Source organism: Mangifera indica, chromosome 2 (assembly GCF_011075055.1).
Source record: "Mangifera indica cultivar Alphonso chromosome 2, CATAS_Mindica_2.1, whole genome shotgun sequence".
NCBI classification, from domain to species: domain Eukaryota; kingdom Viridiplantae; phylum Streptophyta; class Magnoliopsida; order Sapindales; family Anacardiaceae; genus Mangifera; species Mangifera indica.
In genome coordinates, this window is record NC_058138.1 from 16056648 (window position 1) to 16071730 (window position 15083).

General features: G+C 30.2%; 2 protein-coding genes across 2 annotated transcripts; both read right to left on the reverse strand.

Moving 5' to 3' along the window:
- Positions 1 to 634: 634 nt before the first annotated feature.
- Positions 635 to 2442, reverse strand: LOC123209559 (probable WRKY transcription factor 26). The gene is made up of 4 exons (XM_044627658.1): positions 2204 to 2442; positions 1997 to 2044; positions 1300 to 1419; positions 635 to 1037 (listed from the first exon to the last, which is right to left on the reverse strand). The coding sequence occupies exons 2-4, from the start codon at positions 2029 to 2031 to the stop codon at positions 791 to 793; spliced, it is 402 nt and encodes a 133-aa protein (XP_044483593.1). The 5' UTR covers positions 2032 to 2044; positions 2204 to 2442; the 3' UTR covers positions 635 to 790.
- Positions 2443 to 8995: 6553 nt separating this feature from the next.
- On the reverse strand, positions 8996 to 11484 carry LOC123204036 (probable serine/threonine-protein kinase PBL16). The gene is made up of 6 exons (XM_044620575.1): positions 11185 to 11484; positions 10334 to 10623; positions 10116 to 10251; positions 9888 to 10024; positions 9667 to 9790; positions 8996 to 9591 (listed from the first exon to the last, which is right to left on the reverse strand). Exons 1-6 carry the CDS (start codon positions 11246 to 11248, stop codon positions 9200 to 9202), a joined length of 1143 nt encoding a protein of 380 aa, XP_044476510.1. The 5' UTR covers positions 11249 to 11484; the 3' UTR covers positions 8996 to 9199.
- Positions 11485 to 15083: the final 3599 nt, after the last annotated feature.

The window sequence follows — 15083 nt, forward strand, 5'->3', positions numbered from 1 at the left end:
CATATTTCATATTCCTTTAAGATTTTCTAATAGTCATTTTATGTGATTCGAAATGAAATAACCAACCAAAAAAAAAAAAAACATATAATAGTATAAAAATATTTTACATACAAAGATTATTCTTGTTCATTTTAAGTTTGATATATATACTCGTAGAGTAATCACATAAATATTGAAATCCGTGGCATGATCTACCCACAACTTCATTATTTATTAAATGTAAACTCAAAGAAACAAAGAAAATCCTTTATTGGCATGCACTTACATTTCAAGTTTTATTCATACATACATACATACCTACATATATTCTCTCATAAGTATATGAATTAAAAAAAAAAAAATAAAGAAATTTGCAAATTTTTCATATATATTAGGCAACTAATTCAACAAGAAAAACATAAATAATAAAATTATCTATATTCAGTTTGATTAATTACATAATGACGCGTTATGCATATACTCATTTGTATATTCAAACATGGGTATGTATACATTGCCTAGACAGAAAAGAAAAACTTCTTAGGCTTTGAAAGTTAAGGTAAGCATGGATAGCTTACATTTAATTTATGCACATATATATATATACATAGATAATACGCAAAGCTAAGAGGAGAGAAAGAAATTTACTAGTCGGTCAGTGAAATGGCTGCTCTGGGAAAAAGAATTAGTAACAGTTGAAAATTATTGGAACTTCAAATGATCATCCCATAAAAGCCTCATAAAGAAGGAGAAAATAAGAGATCAGGTGAGGTGGGATTTTGAGTTCATTGATAGAACAAACTAAATCTGATCATGATCCAAAGCTAGACCTTGAAGAAGCTGCAAAAGATTGATCTCCCAAAACTTGAGTTAACAAGTTATATTGATTAGCATTATTTGAAGATTGTGAAGAGGCAGCAGCAGCAGCAGTGGTGGACTCATTTGAGCCATGAGAGTGGGAATTCTCATACACAATTCTAACATTACCTGGCTCAGAAGGGCACCATTCAGCTCTCTTCTTGGCCATACAACTAGCTTTCTGGCACTTGAAATAGCTCCTCCATAAAAATAATAATTGATTAAACAAGCCAAGTTGGGAACTGATCAGTCATTTTGTCAAATTTATATTTGATTGAGAAATGTATGGAAACAACAATTAAATTCCTATCAATTCAAGGGGCCATGTGTATTATTTTAACAGGAAAATAAACTTTATATTATGATCATGACACATGCAAATTGACACAAAACAAACCCATGTTGATGAGATTACTTAATGAACATGAAATGCTAATTGAAAGGATATATATATATATATACCTAAATTTTCCAATGCCTCTAATGAACTTTTGGCCATATTTTTTCCATTCATACCCATCTCCAGGTAAATTGAATCTAATATTGCCTCTTTGCTCCATTTCTTGCCTCTCATTTTGATCCCTACCACAACATATACATTTATTATAAGTACGAATAATTAAACTGAGTTGTTAGCATCATAATTTGATTTATTATTTTTTGTACATAAATGCATGAAATGGCTTGATATGTTTGCTTATTTATGGGATGTGATCGAATAGAGAGATTTTCTCCATTAATTTAGGGTGATTGTGTTATAAAGAATAAAGCAAACTCAGAAGGTTTACAAATGCAAATCTCATGAATATGGTTAGAAATGGGGGAGTTAATTGAAGTAAAAATATTTCTTCTGATTTTTTTCCTTTGATTTGAGTGATCATCAACCCCCTTATATATATAAAACCCAAAATCTTCCAACTCTCTCCCATGACCTAATTTATGAAATCTCAAAACCCTTTAATTACAATTTACAGATCCAGATCTATGCAGTGAAAAACAAACAAAATCTTGCATGAATAGATAATATATTACCCACCGACAAAATCTACACGATCAAATGTTCAACAAAAGATCAGATCTATTTGATATATACAGAACTAAGTTATAGAGACCATAGAATAAAGTAGAAGGAAGGAAATAAGTATAAAATAAAGCATACTCTCTGGTGGGGGAATTAGCTTCACTGTTACTCATGGCTAGCTGCAGCCTGCACGCTTCTATGACCAAATTAATAATATGTATTAATTTGAACCCGAAAAAGACAAAAACTTTCAACCCCTTTTTGTGGAAAAGCTAGACGCCTACAAAGGAAGAAAGAAAGAGGGAAAAGTGTTATTATTTTCTAAAACTACCCAGGAAAAAATACCATGAATGAGGTGAAGGAAAGTAGAAGGGTGGTACGTGGCTAGAAGATGTGGTGGAATTAAGGAGAAGAAGGCAACAAGTGGTGGAAGATGATTGGAGAAGCCATAGCAAAAGAAAGTCTCTCTCAGAAATGAGGCGAAACCTAAGGATATGAAATGAAGAAAAGAATCAAATACAAAATGGATGATGGAAAAATGGGTAAATGTGAGAAAGAAAAAATTATCCAAAGCTGGACAAGGATAAAGGGTTCTGTAATTTAGATGGAAGTGAAAGTGATAAAGACTAGATCTTGACTCCAGTAGACAGCTGGTGTTCTGACGTATTCTTCATGACATCACTTCTCTTCTCTTTACTTAATTTGCCTTATCTAGGGTTCTGCTTCTTTATTTCTTATATGAAAATTTCAAACGTTAGATCTCCATGGTGTGATGGAGAATATATTTTTCTTTTCTTATTAAATTGGGAAATTCCAACAAGTAAACAAAACTTATACAACTTAATCTTTGGTTACATATATACACTGTATTAATTAATTTTGTGAACCACTTTCATGTGTTTATCAAGAAACATATGCTGGGAGGAACATAGGGCGGCTGGCAACGACTTCAAAAAATTTTAGTTTAATATATAAAAAACATCAATCCATACTGTCAAATATTATTTTATATTCAAACAATAATATATTATTATATAATTAAATATTATTTTATTTTTAATTTAAAATTAGTAAATCATATAATAATATAGTATTATTTATACATATAATACTATTTAATATCAATATTTTTAAAATTTTGATTAATCCCTTTAAATGTTATTATTTCTTTTTTTGACCTTCTTATATTTTTTTAATTCGACTTTAATCTCTAAGTTTTATTTCTAGTTCTATCATTGGATATTTGCAATTAACAAAATTTTTGTTAAAGAAGTAATCCACAAACCTCCCCCATATTTATACCAAGTTCATTCTAATTTAATTTGTAATGGAAAATCTGTTGTTACTTTATTTATTTATGCAGTTGAATTATCATGAAATTAATGTAATTTGGTGGCTAAAAAATATGGCGCCAATTTGAGAGTTAGAAAGAGATGCTATAATATTTGTTCTTTAGTGATCAATATACACTTTTACGCATTATATATATATATATATATATATCCACAAAAATTTTGAATAAAGATTGTCTTTATGAAAAAGTACATAATTATTAGTGGTTACGAGTTCACTAGCATAAAGTATGTAAGATTAGTTATCTGACTTTATGTGAGTAATCAAGAACCAGATGAATAATGACAGTTTTTAAAATGGTTCAACTTGTTATTTGGAAGCATATACAATTTGTCATCCTATTACTTGTATAATCTTATACTGATAAGACAAAAGGAAATGATAATACTGTAATTAGATGGTGGGATAAATGTAAATTCCAATACATTGAATCTAAGCATATGAATAAACGTGTTTTGTTGTTTATCCTATTAAAATGGAGATAATTTTGCAATCTTGTCAAAGTAGATGATAGGGTTGGAATGTGATATTGTGATATTAGAGGATGAAAATAGCATATTAAGGAGATTATGAAAACAATTAAAACTATCAAGAGTCATTCTCTCTATTGATTCTAAATTAGAAGACTTCTAACCACACTTTGAGTTGACTTACATGTAGATGATGTGTTTAATTATGATATATCAATCATATCATTGACTAATTTTTTGGTGTAACACTCATACATTTGACTAAGACAAAGTCTAGCCATACAACAATAATTATAAGAAGAATCGAGATTTGGAGAGAGAATTGATAGAAAATTAAGTGAAAATTGGTTTTCGTATTTCAATATATCAAAAGTTACAATTACTAGAGAATGTTAGTCTCTTTATATATTTGAGAGAGACTTAACATTATAGTTAACAACTAATGTAATTGTGAAATATAGAAACAAAGTATATTTGAGAAGAGAAATTATGCGAGGAGAATATGCTAGGAACAATGATGTGACGAAAGATTATTTGTACATTAGGAGTTCTTCTTTATCTTAACTTAACATCCTCTATTAATTAATATAAGCCTCAAGCAAAGAATTATGTGTGAGGTGTTCTTTTTCCTCTTATCTTGACATCCTCCCTTAAGCTAAGCCTTGAGGAGAGACTTATGGGAGGAGGTGTTTTTCTTTATCTCATCTCAACATCCTCTCTTAAACTAAGCCTCGAGAAAAGACATATGCAAGGAGATGTTCTTTTTCATCTTATCTCAACATCCTCCTTTAAGCTAAGCCTCCTATATTTATCATCTCATCACTTTATCACAAATGTGTTCTTCAACATGTGTAACATCTTTCCTTAGTATCTTATTAGCAAAGTTAGTAGCTAGTAATTTCTGAGTTTGAGAATAATGAACTAGAGTTGCATTGCTATGTTTGTTGCAAGTATTAATCAAGAGATAGAAGATAAAACTTTTCTCTCAATAATTCAAATCTAGTCATGGCTAAAACTTTTGTCAAAATATCAGTCTTTCGAAACTTTAAGGGAACTTATTGAATGGCCAATTATTAGCTTGAGACTTGATCTCTGATGTAATGAATGTCAACCTATACATATTTAGTGCTAGCATGAAAAACAAGAATTGAAGTTAGAGAGTTAGCATATTTATTGTCACACAAAGCAATAAAACATGAATATAACTGTAGGCCAAGTTCAAAAATAGGCTTTTGAGCCTAGCAATATCTGTGGTTGTTCGTGTCAATGCTAGATATTCTATTTTTGTAGAGGGTAAAACTACTACTTTTCAAGTCTTGAAGCACCATTGAATCAAGCTTGATCTAAGAAATAAATAGTAACCTATATTGGAACTCTGTCTTGTAAGCAATAGGCCTAATCTATATCAACATAATAATTTAGCTACAATATTGAATTTAGTTGAAAGAATAAACCCATGTTTGAGTTGGTCTTTGCTGAAATTGACTTAATTTGTTAATAGTGAAGGCTATGTGAGCTCTAGTCAATGTGAGATATTGTAAAACTCTCACAATACTTCTATAAATTTAAGGTTGTTCAAATCTATCATTGTCATCTTTAAAAAGTTTTGGGTGTGTTACAAAAAGAGTTGTAACAAATTTTACATCAAACATATTAGCTTTTGCAAAGAGATCTTTTTCATACTAAGACAGATAAAATTGTGACACTAACTTTAATTCTAGTGACTTCAAAGCCTAGAAATTAATAAATTGATAAAAAATTTTCTAAAGAAGATTTATTATTAAATTTTTGAACCATTTTATCAATCAAGAGATAATCATTGGTAGTTATCAAATATTATATGCATATACTAAAATATAGATGATTTTTAGTTTGCTTTGTAAATGAACAAATTACTATATGCTATAGAGTTGCCAAAACCTCAAGAAATCAAAGTTGTTAACTTTTCAAACCAAGTTCTAGGTTCTTTTTGAGACAATACAAAGCTTCATTAAGCTTGTACACTTGTTTGTCATTGTTGTTTCATGTAGTTTCAAATCCTTTAGGCTAAACCATAAACATTTGTTCCTCTAAATCACTATAAAAAAAATGAAATATTGTTCATATCAATTTGTTAAATCTCCTACTCATTGTGAACTGCTAGACTTAGAATTACTTTAATTATCATTGATTTGACTACAGGACAAAAAATGTTAAAATAATCCATCGCTGGAGTTTGTTGAAATCTCATAACCACTAGTATGACTTTATATCTTCAGATACCTTTATTTGTATTATACTTTATTTAGAATATCCAATTGTAATCCACTAGGTGCATATAAGTGGAGAAAAGTGGTAAGGATAAGTATTGTTGGATATGAGAGCATCAAACTTAATTTTCATATGACTTTCCACTACTAGTTACTTGTTAATTATTAAAATTAACAAAATCTATTAGTTTGAAGGGTATAATTGTCTTTTAACATTTAATATAAAAAATAAAATTTCGTCTAGTTTCCTTTCTTAAATTTTAAAAACTAATAATTTCTCTTAGGTCTAAGTTTTAAAAACTTCACTTTTCACCCCTAGAGTTTAGTTTTTTTCTTCCTTCTCCGGCGACCTTTTCTGTCACCGACCAACTTCAACTTCACATCCATCTTCTTCTCCGGTGCTTTCTCCCCCTCTCAATGATCTCTTTGAAGAAGAATCGATGAATAATCATGGAATCGAAGCATGGAGAAGAAGATGCAAGGATTCGATGATTTGATTGATTCCCAATATATGTGATAGATCACATAAATTTATGCAACGTTGTCTAGTCATTTCGGTTAGACAATGAGTGGTTTTCACACCAAGAGACCATAGGGGAGAGAGAGAGGTTACTAGTGATGGGGTTGACGACTCGTCAAAGTAAATTGTTAGAAAAAATGATCGTTAAAAAAAGAGAATGTATTTTTTGAGAGTGTAAATGTAATGTTTTGAATTTTGAAGAGCCCATATAACCCTCAAATATGGAAACCCTCAATGGTGGGGTGAAACAATAATTTTTAAAATTAAGTATTTAGAAAAATTATTAATTTTTAAAACTAAAATGAGAAAAAGAGATATATTTTTTCTTTAAATAAAATCAATAAATAATATTTTTATCTTTAATATTAACAACAAAATTTAATAGACAAATGAATATTTGAGTTTTTAAAATTTAGTTGATGTAAATTTAAGAATACACTAAACCTTAAGTGTGAACAAGTCTATGGCATAAAAAATATCAATTAACCCTAAGCACAAAATGTCCACATCCCTTTTGTAAAATGCACACCAATATAACCCATTGCACGAGTGTACGGTATCAATAAATACCCCGAGCACTAGTAATAGTAAAACAACAAAAACCTAACACTACGATTTGTTTAAAGGTTGGGGGGTAGAGGTAATTTTGTATTTGAGTGAATAATTTCACATATACTCCTTTAATATGACTATTTTAATTAATTTCCTTTATATTCATTTGATAAGACACAATTTTGGGTATCTTAAGATGGATTTTCAAATTTTTAAGTAAAAAATGGTGACTGGGGGCGATACATGAGGTCCCTGATAAATGTGGGAGGTAAAAAATATTTAATATTTTAGGGAGTTTTCTGATACTAACCCTTCTCTTTAAATAATATTCCTTATCTCCTATATTAGTAGGGCATAAATATAGACAAACATCCGTTGATTCAAAAGGACTAAAAGTATGGAAGCTCCATTTTCATAAATGGTTCAAAAGACTTAATCCCATCAATCATTTTCAATAGGCCAAAAGACTTATTCCAATCTAAGATTTGGTTTATTTGCAAACTCTTTTTTTTTTTTTTTTTAAAAATTCAAATATCTATCATTTATCTACTTTTTATTAATTATATAAATAAAACTGTTATTTTTTAATAATATTTAAAAATTAATAATTTTATTTTAATCTTAATTTTTTTAATTTTAAAAAATAATTTTTCTCTGATAGCTGAGGTTTTTTTTTTTCACTTTTAACCCCATCTCTAGTGATTTTCTTTGTTTTTTTTCTGTGCTGTCGACGAGACTATGTAACCCACCTTTCATTTGGGTTTTGGCCAGGCTTTTTTTTTTTATTATTATTATTACTAGATAATACTAATTAATTATGTAGATTAATTCTAGAGACACGCAAAAGAGTGGTTGAAAGCTGAAAGTGCTTTGAGAAAAGCATTTTAGTAGCAGCCTTTGGTTGTCATATGTACAGTGTTTAATTACAAGGAATCACGTCATCCATTAATATATTATCTTTCTTGATTCCTCCAATGGTTTCCATGCAATCCAAGATTGACATAACCTCCATTAATGGATTCCACCAACAACATATATATATATATATATATATATATATATATATATATATATTTTATGAATCCTGGATAAGCATAAGATATATTGTCTTCAAAATTAGGCAAGTAGGGCAAAATTGCAGAAATATCAAGTCAAAAAGTGATTTTCAGATAGAAAGCTAGTTACCTCTTTGAACAAACAAAGTTTTTCTTTTTCATTTTCAGTTGTTGCTCTTTGAATATTCTTTGATAATTTCCGCATTTCAGTCAAGTCAATTCTAACTTGTAAAGCTTGGTACCATTTGCTGGCAAGGCAACAAGGTAGGTAGAGATTAAATAATTTAATCTTTATCTTTTGGTTTCATCATTGTCCTAGTAAGAAAAACTTCTTTCCATCCTGTCCAATCCCCAATATAGGGATGATGGGAAATCTTTGTACTATTTCCAAAGAAAAAATTTCTCTTCCTTTCTCCTCTTTATTCTCGTGGAAAAAATTCTCTATATTTTCTCTTATACATCTTTATTAGAAAAATAATAAAATATTTAGTAAATATTAAATATATTTATAATAATTCAATATTTTTAAAGATAATTTTCAAAATTTAAGGGTTTAAATAATATATAAGAAATAAGACAAACTAGAACAAGGCAAATGGGAGAAAAGATTGGTCAGAGATAAATTTATCCTTACCTTATAATATTTATTTTTGTTCTCGATTGTAAGAATTTTAACCATAACCATCTTTATCTTTATAAAAGAATTCTCTCTCTCTCCTTATGAAAGAGTGGGTCAAAGACTTGATTTCATAGATCGAATTATTATCTCTATTTGCTTATAATATTGAACTCAGAGCATTTCATAACATGCCTTTGCATCCATCCTCAAACAATCATTCTCCAGTAGCTGATGCTACGTCCCTGATAATAACGTCTCCAGTAATGTACAGAGATGCTCAGTGCCAGCCGTTCGTTCTTGGGGCATGCTTAAATTATTCGGGGCTAAGAAAGCAAACAGTATATTACAAAACAGATGAAAATACATTGATATTTCTGTATTTACTATAGTTTAACAATAATCAATTTGATGCAAAAAATTCTCCTTCTAATCTCTGGAGAAGAAGCACATTTATATAATCCAAATAAAAAAGACTTGACCCCCCGTATGTTAATTGATAATTAACAATTAAATACATTGTGGATTAAAGATCTTCTTTTGTTTTGAACTCAGGATTTGGTTCCTCACTAATCACTGTTACAATAGTTGTTTTTTGAGTGGGAACTTCTTCAGGAATTTGCAGAGGCTCCAAGGAATCTACAACATCTCTCATTAGAGGCCTTGCTTTTGGATTGCGGTTGAGGCAATGATAAGCTAGCATTGCTGCTTTGTGAACTCCTTTTATGGGATAATCTCCTTCTAATCTTGGATCTACTATGTTGTGCAGTTTCTTCTTTTCTTTCAGCAATGGCAGTGCCCAATCTGCTAAGCTTTGCTCTCTTGCTGGCCTCGACTTGTCCAGAGACTTTCTTCCTGTCAGAAGCTCAAGAAGAACTACGCCAAAACTGTATACATCACTTTTCGGAGTTAAATGACCTGCACACAAGAATTTGTACATTATTGCAAAAGTTTGAATACTTGACTCGAGATGTGACAGGTTATGAATGTAACCTGTCATTATATACTCAGGTGCTGCATATCCGTATGTTCCCATTATGCGAGTGGTGACATGAGATTTGTCTCCCTCTGGTCCATCTTTTGCAAGGCCAAAATCAGAAAGCTTTGCATTGTAATCCTGCATTGCATAAACAAGATGAACTTTTGGAATAAATAAACAATAATTGAGCATTTGATTTCATTTCTACGAAACCATTGAAGGTAGAAATACTAACTGTGTCTAACAGAATGTTCGATGTCTTGAAGTCACGATAGATGACAGGTTTAGCCGCTCCATGGAGAAAGGCGAGGCCTTTTGCAGCCCCGAACGCAATCTTCATTCTGATAGACCAGGGAAGAGGAAGCAATACTTCTGCAAAAATGAATGATGCATATAAATTACACTGATGAAACAGTTATAGGCTAGGCTGCCAGGAATCAATCCAGATTAGAATGTTACATACTGGAAAATAGGTTGTTCTCAACACTACCACGAGCCATGTACTCGTATATTAGTACCCGGTGTTCATTTTCGCAACAATAACCAATCAATTTAACCAAATTCGGATGAGAAAGCTGCCCCAGGAATATGACTTCTGCCTACAAACGCACAACACAGTTCCTTAAATCAAAGGAAAATAAACTTCATGAACATTGAAACAGAATCTTGAAGATTAATTACCAGCCATTCTCTATGGCCTTGAAAACTGTTGTCACCACCATGAACCTTAACAGCAACCGGAATGGACTGCAGCCCTTCCCTTAAGTCCTCAGAGATGAACCCCTTATAAACGCTTCCAAAGCCTCCTCCACCTAGTACACTGTCTTTCCTGAAGTTCCCTGTGATTATTTTCAACTCATCATATGTGAAGGCAATCAATGGATTTGCTGCAGAATCGCGGCGCAAGTATTCTACTTCTTCGGGGTTTGATGGCATCTTACTATTTTCCTTCCTTAGTTTCGAACTCTTGTCTTTTGTAGATTTGAATGAAAAATAAAAACCCAAAATAGCTTAGCAAATTTATTAACAGTGTTGTAGGCTAAAACTGAAACATAAATTGACAATTTCTTGCATTCTGAAATAGCAAAAACTAAACATGAAATGGGAATATTCATTTACTTTTCTATTTTGACGGCAATGTGAAAAGACAGCAGATTCAAACGGCTTATAAAGTAAATTAGTATAAGGATTCATGTGACACAACAGAAGATAAAGAATAAAAAAGGCAAAAGACAAAGTAACAAGGGATCAAAAGTTAAATTCCTAAGATGAAAAAAAATCAAGGAATATGCTGAGTTAGAATAATAGAAATCAAGAGAAAAATATAAAAAAATTAGACAAATATTAAGTATATGGAAACTCAAAAACAGAGGAAAGCAGAGTGAATGCTTACTTGAAATAAATTTTACCAACAAATTAAATTGAATTCAGCAATTAAAAGGCACAACAACAAGAACCCTATTTAATAATTTACATGAAAATAAAATTATAATCAAAAAATTAATCAAATTAGAGAAAGAAGGAAAACAAACCTGATTTTGCACCGGATGAAACTATGAGAACAGAATGCTCCCATCTACAGCAACAATTTCCCATACCAAAAACCAAATATAAAACCCACCAAACCAAATCACTTTCTCTCAACAAAATCTCATCACCAAAACCCAAAACTTTCTTAATTTAGAAACAAAGAAAACACTTTTACAAGGCAGAAACCACTCTGGTTTACTCTGTTTCAAGAAACTGGTTTTTGTTAGAAAGAAAGAAAGAACTGATTTGTGGAAAGAATAGAGAAAGAGAAAGAGAAAGAGAAAGAGGGAAAGAGAGAGACAGAGAGAAAGAAAATGGTTTCCTTGTTGAAAAAAAATGGATGAGCGTTGAGGTGGGAGCTAATGCTTGGCTATGGTAGCAATGGGTCCACAAAGAGGCAGAGGATTTGTTTAAATTGTTTTTGATTCCAAAAACTTAAAAAGAGACTGTTTGTGGAGTTTGCTTTCATATTTTTTTAGTGCGCATGTTAATGCCCTCCTATCTTTTTCTTTCACCATCTTTCCTTTAGCCTGCAGCCTTTTCTTTATTCACAACCCAACACATTACATTTCTTTACTCTCTGTATTCTATTTCATTCACTTCTACTCAGCCCAATTGCAGGAACCTTGCAACCACCTTACCTAAATTTTCATTTCTTATTTTCTTGATCAATTTACTTTGTATTTAAAATGTTCTCACCCAATTTCATTCAACTTTGGCACATCTAACTTTACATAGAATAATGCAGCAACCTTCCTTTCTGACAAAAAAAAAAGGAAAAAAAACAACCCACATCCATACATGAACGTCCTTATTGGCTCTTTGAATGTACATTCGTTTCAGGTTAACTGCTTTTAAGTTTTAACCATTTCCATACGAAATTACCTGGATAAGTTAAATCATAAACACTCTATTTTAACTTTCTATGGAAGAAGAAATCTTATTCTCAACAGATGGACATCAGTGTACCTGGCATGTACAGACACACCCTCATTCACTAGTTGAATAAATATTTATTGTAAAATTTATTTTGGAAAAACTAAATTAAATTAGGTAATCTTAATTCCATAAGATTTACGCATAGAGTATACAATAATGAAATAAAATTTTAGGATGATAAGACTACTTGGAATGTCACATGTAATCTGAATCCTTTGAGTTCCTGAAATTAGTTCGGAGTAATTGATCTTTTATTTCTGAAACCTCACAACTTTCGATATGTAAAACTATACTACTATACGAGTTTCAAAAAGAAGACCTAATCAGTATATTGTAAGATATACAATAAGACCCAAACAAAAGAGGAAATTTTTTTAAACCAAAATCAGTAAATATTTTACATCTATTACAAAAAGTATTCTTTTTGTATACAAAAAGAGGAGTCAAAAAGTGCTTTAAGTATTCCAATTAAAAATTGCCTTGATGAGTTGAATCTTAAAACACTCTCTTTTAGATTTGGCTGTGCAATTATGGTTGGGCAACATGAGTTAGCAAAGAGGGTAAAACAAAAGAAGCAAAAGTTTGGCAGTATATAGAAATTAACATTTGTGTTTGTGGGCAAGAGAGAATGATTGACAAAGAACATGTCAACTTGAGGAAGTGGCAACGGCGGTGGTGCGACCTAGCTTATGCAATTTCAATGGATAAATTCCAAGTTTGTCAAGACTGAACAAGATTTATGGCGTAGACTCCTTTTGCCCTCATCCATGATTATCCCTTTGAATATATGTATACCTATAGCCTTTTTCCTGTGCGGATGGTGGCATTTCTTTCTTTCAACTTGTTTAAACTTGTATATCAATTTTCAAAGGTACTCCATCCATACCCAACAATTATCAAAATTTCAATATTTCTTTCTTTCACTTTATTTCTTTGTTTTGCATGTGCTGGTGTCAATATTTCTTTGTTTTCTTTCACTTTATTTCTCAAAGTTCAAAGTTTGATTTGGTTGAAATTAATTGACTAAAATAGATCAAGCCTGGCGAATTATATCAACTCTGTTAAAATCAAAGTTGACGGTTGATGATATAGCCTTGATTAATACAATTATTTCTCTTGTATATATATTTTTTTGTGCATATGCCAACATTTCTTTCTTTGCTTCTTTCTTTCTTTTTTTTTTTCAATTTTTCTTATTTCATGTCATAATTTCAACGTCGCATCCCCTTATTCTAATTAAAAGGCATAAAAGATAAAATATTTCTTATTCTTTAATTTTTTTTCATTCAAAATCTCGATTTTCAAAGGGATTATTTTGATTATTGTGAAGATGATAGTTGAATTACGTATTATATTGTGTATTAATAATCTATTTTTTTATATCGTGTATCATATATTATATCATATTTTATGACACATCTTTTAAAATGTAAAATAATAAAATATTAATAAAATAATAAAAAATTTTATTTAACATGTAAATATTTTAAAAAATATCATAAATACTCTTGAAAATTTAAAATTTCTGATATACATCAATAATATATCATCATTTTCTCTAAAAAAATGTATCGATCTATATTGATAAATATGTATCATATTATAAGATACATATTGTATAATATATTTATTATTTGTATTAATTTGATATACTTTATAATATATATCATTTTTTATCTGTATTATATCATATTATAAAATATATATCGTATATTGTAGGATAATGATAATTATGACAGTGAATGGATGAAAAGAAAAAAATTATAGGCTGTTATCGGGTTGTTAAAGAGACAAGATTGAAGTGAATGTAGGTGTAAACACGAGAATATTTTATAAAGAGTCGAGTCATACATAATATTTAATTAATATATATATATAGCTAGGAGGAAAATTGTAGGGAGCACAAAGAGTTTGAATTCATTTTCCAGCTTAATGCGCTGACTTATAATGGTTCGTGTGTGAATTAGAAGACAAAAAAGAAAAGGAAAAATCAATACACGTGCATGCAAATAATTATCTTAAGAAGAACATTTATATGGTGGGGAAGAAAATAAAGTTTTAGCTGGCTTCTTCTTCAATGTTGTTGGCTCAAATGGGAAGTTGAATCAAATATAAATATTTTATATATAAAGCTACCATGCTTGAACATTGCCAATCATCTCTACACTTGATCATGGAAATGAATTTTAAGTTTTACCCATTAAATATAAACCCTAGCTAAGCTACTTAAAATCATTTAATATTGGTTATGTATATGATATTCTTTTTGCAAGTAGGTCTGGATATGATCCGAGCCAGCTCAGTCTTGAAAATCAACTCAACTCGATTTAGTTTGGTTCAAATTCGTTTGCTTTAAATTTGACCCGAACTTAAATTAAAAGATTTGACTCATTTTAAAAATCGAATCGAACTCTAACTAAGGGATGTTCGGCTCGGTTTGGTTTGAATCTAACCGAATTCATGGCTTGAATCGGTAGTTTAAATTTATGGTTCAAATTAACTTGAATTTAATAGTTCGAATTCGTATGTCTCATTTAGTGATTTTTAGTTAAAATTGCTCTTACAATTATTGGAAAATATTAAATGCCTCTTTACTCAACAGGGTCCTTTGATGAATACATTTTGTTTTGATAACCATTGGGGCATATATAACTTATGTTTATTGACAGTCTAGCATGGTAATATTCGGATTTTAAAAAAAAAAATGTGTGGACTTCCACATATGAAAGAAAAACTTTATATTAAATATTTGAGTTATTGTGTGCTGTAAAATGCATTTGAACAGATATTTTCAAAGAAAGTGCATAAGTTTGACCCAACAAGAGGCCACAGGTTAATTAAAAGCTAGATGTTTGAAGCAAACCCTACCTTGAAAATGAATCAAAACAAACCAAAGATGATGCAAAAAGTGCAAGATTGGTCACAGAGATAGTAATGAATCTTATTTAACAGGCGAAAGATC